This window comes from Nerophis lumbriciformis, linkage group LG04 (assembly GCF_033978685.3).
Source record: "Nerophis lumbriciformis linkage group LG04, RoL_Nlum_v2.1, whole genome shotgun sequence".
NCBI lineage: Eukaryota > Metazoa > Chordata > Actinopteri > Syngnathiformes > Syngnathidae > Nerophis > Nerophis lumbriciformis.
Window position 1 is genome coordinate 55,045,001 of NC_084551.2, and position 7,500 is coordinate 55,052,500.

Here is a 7,500-nt window from a genome sequence, read left to right on the forward strand (position 1 = left end):
ATATGATAAATGTATACATTCAATTAATCTTTTAGCATACCTTAAAAATGCATTATAACAAAGCAGTACAATTTTTATTTTAATACATGCTTTTAATATTGTACATCTTTTTCTTTGTTTAATAAATAATTACAAATTAATAAATAAAGTTAATTTGTTTGCAGCGTACCTTAAAATATATATTTTTTTCCTTTTCATAAATATTTCAAATGCTGTATATATTTTTCATTGTTGTTTTCTATCTTAATTAAATAATAATTTTATAAATTGTTTTTGTTATTTTAACATACTTTTAATATGCTTTAATACTAAGCAGTATTTTTTTTAAATGTCAATATATTAAATATTGTGTATATTTTTCATTATTTAAAAAAAAAATACTTATAATAAATTGGTAGATGCTGTAAATTAGTTTTTGTCTAGAAAAACTAATTTAATTTTAATATACTGTATGTTTAAAAATATATATATTTTATCTTAATAAAATAAGTTGATTGATTTGTAAATGCAGAAGCACATAAATACATTAAAGAGAGAGGAATTCATGTAAAATAATTTCAAAAATAACTTTAAAAAAAAACACAAGACACATTTTTATAGTCACACAATTTTTAATGCATTTCATACAAAAATTAATGCACATCATCTAATGGCCTAATTCAAAATATGTTTTATTTGTTTTTGTGGGTTTGCATGCAACTCAAGCAGAAGTAAACTTTAATATGAGGATAATATTCTGATTAACTTTTATATCATTTCATCAGAATTATACTGCAAAAGTGTGAAAAATCAATGTTGGACTAATAAGTTGTACAAAAGAAATGATCATCCAACAATAATATGTTTTATTTTACAGTACATAATAATACACAAGAGGTAGCATAAAATAAAAGTGTATTCAATAGTAATAATAATAACTACTGTAAAAAAAACATCAATCAGCTATGACACAATATGATTTATCCCACTAGAAATGCTATTTGTAGACAACCATAACGTATCACCACGGACAGATTTTCTCCTACAAAGCGTAACATTTGTATTCCCATTCTGAATTGATCATTAATTTAAAAAAAATCTATTTAATTTTTTCAAGAATCTACTTTTAAAAATACATTTTTACGACCACTTCCCTGCTTACTTATGTCATACTGCACATCTTTTATAACCTCTTCTAAAAAGTTGTATAATTTTTATTCCAAATAATACATTAAGTTTAAATTGAAAATCAATGCTGAATCCAATCATCAACCCAATAATTGAAATCACATTAAATCTTGAGTCGTTATTCCTCTAATAATTTACATTTTCTCTAAAGTATGATCATTAGATATCAATAAAAAAAAAACAACACTACATTACTGCTATTGCTTGTCTAAAATAGTTCATATTTTCACTATAAAATATTTAATAATATTAAGCTGTTCCATATGAAATACATCAAAGTCATCATTTTTATTAGCCTACAATATTTATGTGGAACCCAAATGTTATGGAACACTTTGACATACAAAATATTCATGCAAGAATAAAAGTATTCCGGTCAAAAATGTTAAATGACTGCTGTCAAATTTAATGAGTTAACTAATGCGATTAATCACAATATATTATTCAATTAATCATATATATTCACATATTAATCACAAAACATAATTCAATTAATCATGTATAATCACAACATGTAATTACAATAATCATGTTTTATCACAGATTAATAACAAAATATTACTCAATAATCATGTATATTCACAGATTAATCACAAAACATTGAATTAATCATGTATATTCACGGATTAATCACAAAACGTTGAATTAATCATGTATATTCACAGATTAATCACAAAACATTGAATTAGTCATGTATATTCACGGATTAATCACAAAACGTTGAATTAATCATGTATATTATATTCACAGATTAATCACAAAACATTGAATTAATCATGTATATTCACGGATTAATCACAAAACATTGATATAATCATGTATATTCACAGATTAATCACAAAACATTGAATTAATCATGTATATTCACGGATTAATCACAAAACGTTGAATTAATCATGTATATTCACAGATTAATCACAAAACATTGAATTAATCATGTATATTCACGGATTAATCACAAAACATTGATTTAATCATGTATATTCACAGATTAATCACAAAACATTGATTTAATCATGTATATTCACGGATTAATCAGGGAATATCATCATGTATTGTGTCAAAATATTGGGTTCTTATTTGAAGTTCATTTGAATAATTAAATTATAATTAGCCGTTTGCCGTGATTAATCACACGTTTACATTTTGATTAATTGCAATTCGTCTGAATTAAAAAATAATTATTGTTTGACAGCATTAATTTAAATATATTTCTATTCCTTAAATATTATCTTTCATACCAAACAACTTTAAAATGGATTTTTATAGAAAATATAAACTATTTAATACTCTTAAGAAAACAGAAAATGTTGATGCAAGTGTAAAAGTAAGTGATGATTATTGTTTGAGTGGTCCATTGTGGATGATTATTGTTTGAGTGGTCCATAGTGGATGATTATTGTTTGAGTGGTCCATAGTGGATGATTATTGTTTGAGTGGTCCATAGTGGATGATTATTGTTTGAGTGGTCCATAGTGGATGATTATTGTTTGAGTGGTCCATAGTGGATGACTATTGTTTGAGTGGTCCATAGTGGATGATTATTGTTTGAGTGGTCCATAGTGGATGATTATTGTTTGAGTGGTCCATAGTGGATGATTATTGTTTGAGTGGTCCATAGTGGATGATTATTGTTTGAGTGGTCCATAGTGGATGACTATTGTTTGAGTGGTCCATAGTGGATGATTATTGTTTGAGTGGTCCATAGTGGATGATTATTGTTTGAGTGGTCCATAGTGGATGATTATTGTTTGAGTGGTCCATAGTGGATGATTATTGTTTGAGTGGTCCATAGTGGATGATTATTGTTTGAGTGGTCCATAGTGGATGATTATTGTTTGAGTGGTCCATAGTGGATGATTATTGTTTGAGTGGTCCATAGTGGATGATTATTGTTTGAGTGGTCCATAGTGGATGAGTCGCATTGCATTTTCATTCTCAATAACTCCTTTGATGAATTCTCCTTCAGCGAGTCTTTCTGCCAGGAAACAAACAAACAATTACATTCTTTAAATATCTTCTATCTGGTTTCATTTTGCATGCTAACTAACTAAGTAACTAACTAACCTACTGACTATGTAACTACCTAACTAAACAACTGACTGACTGACCGACTAACTAACCGACCTAGTGACTGACAGACTGACTAACAAACTAACTAACTAACGTAATGACTGACAAAGTAACTAAATAACCAGCCTAGTGACTGACTGACTGACTGACTGACTGACTAAATAACTACCTGACTAACCTACTGACTGACTATGTAACTACCTAACTAACCAACCTACTGACTAACTAGCTAACCTACTGACTGACTAGGTAACTACCTAACTGACCAACCTACTGACTGACTGATTAACTAACCAACCTGTTGACTGACTAAGTAACTACATAACTAACTAGCCAACTTAATGACTAAGTAACTACTCAACTAACTAACCAACCTGCCTACTGACTAAGTAACAACCTAACTAACCTACCTACTGACTGACTGACTGACCTACTGACTGGCCGGCTGACTAACAACTAACTAACCTACTGACTGACTAAGTAACTAACTAACCAGCCTAGTGACTGACCGACTGACTAAATAACTACCTGACTAACTTACTGACTGACTAAGTAACAACCTAAATAACCAACCTACTGACTGACTGACTGACTAGCCGACCTAGTGACTAACAACTGACTAACTAACCTACTGACTCACTAAGTAACTAACTAACCAGCCTAGTGACTGACCGACTGACTAAATAACTACCTGACTAACGTACTGACTAACTAACTAACCTACTGACTGACTAAGTAACTACCTAACTGACCAACCTGTTGACTGACTGATTAACTAACCAACCTGTTGACTGACTGACTAAGTAACTACCTAACTAACTAGCCAACTTACTGACTAAGTAACTACCCAACTAACTAACCAACCTGCCAACTGGCTGACTAAATTAACTCTCTCTCTCTATGTCACTCTAACTCTCTATTTTTATCTCTCTTTCTTCATCTGTCACTCTCTCACTTTTACTTTCTTGCTCTCTCTAACTATTTTTAACTCTCTCTCTCTCTCTCTCTCTCTCTCTCTCTCTCTAAAACTCTCTCTCTCTCTCTATCTCTCTCTATCTCTCTCTATCTCTCTCTCTCTGTGTCTCTCTCTATCTCTGTGTCTCTCTCTGTCTCTCTCCCCTCTCTCTCTCTCTCTATCTCTCTCCCCCTCTCTCTCTCTCTCTAAAACTCACTCTCTCTCTCTCTCTCTCTCTAAAACTCACTCTCTCTCTCTCCCCTCTCTCTCCTCTCTCTCTTACTCCCCTCTCTCTCGCTCTCTAAAACTGTATCTCTCTCCCCCTCTCTCTCGCTCTCTCTACTCTCTCCCCTCTCTCCTCTCTCTCTCTCTCACCCCTCTCTCTCTCTCTCTAAAACTGTATCTCTCTCTCTCGCTCTCTCTACTCTCTCTATCTCTCTCTCCCCTCTCTCTCTCTCTCTCTCTGTCTCTCTCTCTCTCTCTCTCAAACCCCTTACTACTTATGCTACTACTACTAGTGCTGCTACTACTACAAGTGGTGCTACTACTACTACTACTAGTACTGCTAGTACTAGTAGTAGTAGTAGTTTGTCTGACCGTTGTCTTTCTTCTCAAAGAAGGCCCAGAGTTTATCGGCTCTCTTCTCAGGAGTGTTTTCATCCTCAGCTAATTTGCTCTGGTCCTCCTTGGGGATCAGCTTGAAGATGGCCTGAAAGATCAACAACATCTTTCACAAATCTACCCTCCTAAATACGGTACATACTGTAAATACTGTACATACTGTAAATACTGTACATATTGTAAAAACTGTAAATACTGCACATACTGTAAATACTGCGCATACTGTAAATACTGTCAATACAATACAGGTAAAAGCCAGTAAATTAGAATATTTTGAAAAACTTGATTTATTTCAGTAATTGCATTCAAAAGGTGTAACTTGTACATTATATTTATTCATTGCACACAGACTGATGCATTCAAATGTTTATTTCATTTAATTTTGATGATTTGAAGTGGCAACAAATGAAAATCCAAAATTCCGTGTGTCACAAAATTAGAATATTACTTAAGGCTAATACAAAAAAGGGATTTTTAGAAATGTTGGCCAACTGAAAAGTATGAAAATGAAAAATATGAGCATGTACAATACTCAATACTTGGTTGGAGCTCCTTTTGCCTCAATTACTGCGTTAATGCGGCGTGGCATGGAGTCGATGAGTTTCTGGCACTGCTCAGGTGTTATGAGAGCCCAGGTTGCTCTGATAGTGGCCTTCAACTCTTCTGCGTTTTTGGGTCTGGCATTCTGCATCTTCCTTTTCACAATACCCCACAGATTTTCTATGGGGCTAAGGTCAGGGGAGTTGGCGGGCCAATTTAGAACAGAAATACCATGGTCCGTAAACCAGGCACGGGTAGATTTTGCGCTGTGTGCAGGCGCCAAGTCCTGTTGGAACTTGAAATCTCCATCTCCATAGAGCAGGTCAGCAGCAGGAAGCATGAAGTGCTCTAAAACTTGCTGGTAGACGGCTGCGTTGACCCTGGATCTCAGGAAACAGAGTGGACCGACACCAGCAGATGACATGGCACCCCAAACCATCACTGATGGTGGAAACTTTACACTAGACTTCAGGCAACGTGGATCCTGTGCCTCTCCTGTCTTCCTCCAGACTCTGGGACCTCGATTTCCAAAGGAAATGCAAAATTTGCATGGTTGGGTGATGGTTTGGGGTGCCATGTCATCTGCTGGTGTCGGTCCACTCTGTTTCCTGAGATCCAGGGTCAACGCAGCCGTCTACCAGCAAGTTTTAGAGCACTTCATGCTTCCTGCTGCTGACCTGCTCTATGGAGATGGAGATTTCAAGTTCCAACAGGACTTGGCGCCTGCACACAGCGCAAAATCTACCCGTGCCTGGTTTACGGACCATGGTATTTCTGTTCTAAATTGGCCCGCCAACTCCCCTGACCTTAGCCCCATAGAAAATCTTTGGGGTATTGTGAAAAGGAAGATGCAGAATGCCAGACCCAAAAACGCAGAAGAGTTGAAGGCCACTATCAGAGCAACCTGGGCTCTCATAACACCTGAGCAGTGCCAGAAACTCATCGACTCCATGCCACGCCGCATTAACGCAGTAATTGAGGCAAAAGGAGCTCCAACCAAGTATTGAGTATTGTACATGCTCATATTTTTCATTTTCATACTTTTCAGTTGGCCAACATTTCTAAAAATCCCTTTTTTGTATTAGCCTTAAGTAATATTCTAATTTTGTGACACACGGAATTTTGGATTTTCATTTGTTGCCACTTCAAATCATCAAAATTAAATGAAATAAACATTTGAATGCATCAGTCTGTGTGCAATGAATAAATATAATGTACAAGTTACACCTTTTGAATGCAATTACTGAAATAAATCAAGTTTTTCAAAATATTCTAATTTACTGGCTTTTACCTGTAATACTCATGCTGAACAATTGCAAATCCAACTTTTATTGCAAAAATACTCTCAAGTTGCACAAAAGCAAACTTGTTTTGTTTTTGTCATATGCAGTACAATGAATATATAGTATTGTGTGTATATATATAGTACAGTGTATATAGTATAGTAAAGTATTGTTGTAAGTACATATGACTTTATTGACATCTGCACATGCGAGACACACAATAGCTTATGAACCTTTTTAGTACATAACTTCCCAGTTCAATTACCACAAGATCTATACACTAGTATGTACATTGTAAATAATAGTAATACACTAGTATGTACATTGTAAATAATAGTAATACACTAGTATGTACATTGTAAATAATAGTAATACACTAGTATGTACGTTGTAAATAATAGTAATACACTAGTATGTACATTATAAATAATAGTAATACACTAGTATGTACATTGTAAATAATAGTAATACACTAGTATGTACATTGTAAATAATAGTAATACACTAGTAAGTACATTATAAATAATAGTAATACACTAGTATGTACATTGTAAATAATAGTAGTACACTAGTATGTACATTGTATATAATAGTAATACACTAGTATGTACATTATAAATAATAGTAATACACTAGTATGCATATTGTAAATAATAGTAATACACTAGTATGTACATTGTAAATAATAGTAATACACTAGTATGTATATTGTAAATAATAGTAATACACTAGTATGTACGTTGTAAATAATAGTAATACACTAGTATGTACATTATAAATAGTAGTAAGGGTATTCTACACACATCCCATAATAATCACAACATGACAAATTGCACATTTGATCAAGCCTAACTTATTTTT

The 7,500-nt window shown here is 33.3% G+C and overlaps 1 protein-coding gene across 1 annotated transcript in view; it reads right to left on the bottom strand.

Moving 5' to 3' along the window:
- Window positions 1-2,796: 2,796 nt before the first annotated feature.
- LOC133604236 (visinin-like) overlaps window positions 2,797-7,500 on the bottom strand; it is a 19,229-nt gene continuing 14,525 nt past the window's right edge. Inside the window, exons 2-3 of the mRNA XM_061957439.2 lie at window positions 4,793-4,904; window positions 2,797-3,145 (exon numbers count right to left, since the gene is read on the bottom strand). Coding sequence (XP_061813423.1) covers window positions 3,057-3,145; window positions 4,793-4,904 — 201 coding nt within the window. The 3' untranslated portion in view covers window positions 2,797-3,056. The remainder of the gene's footprint in view (window positions 3,146-4,792; window positions 4,905-7,500) is intronic.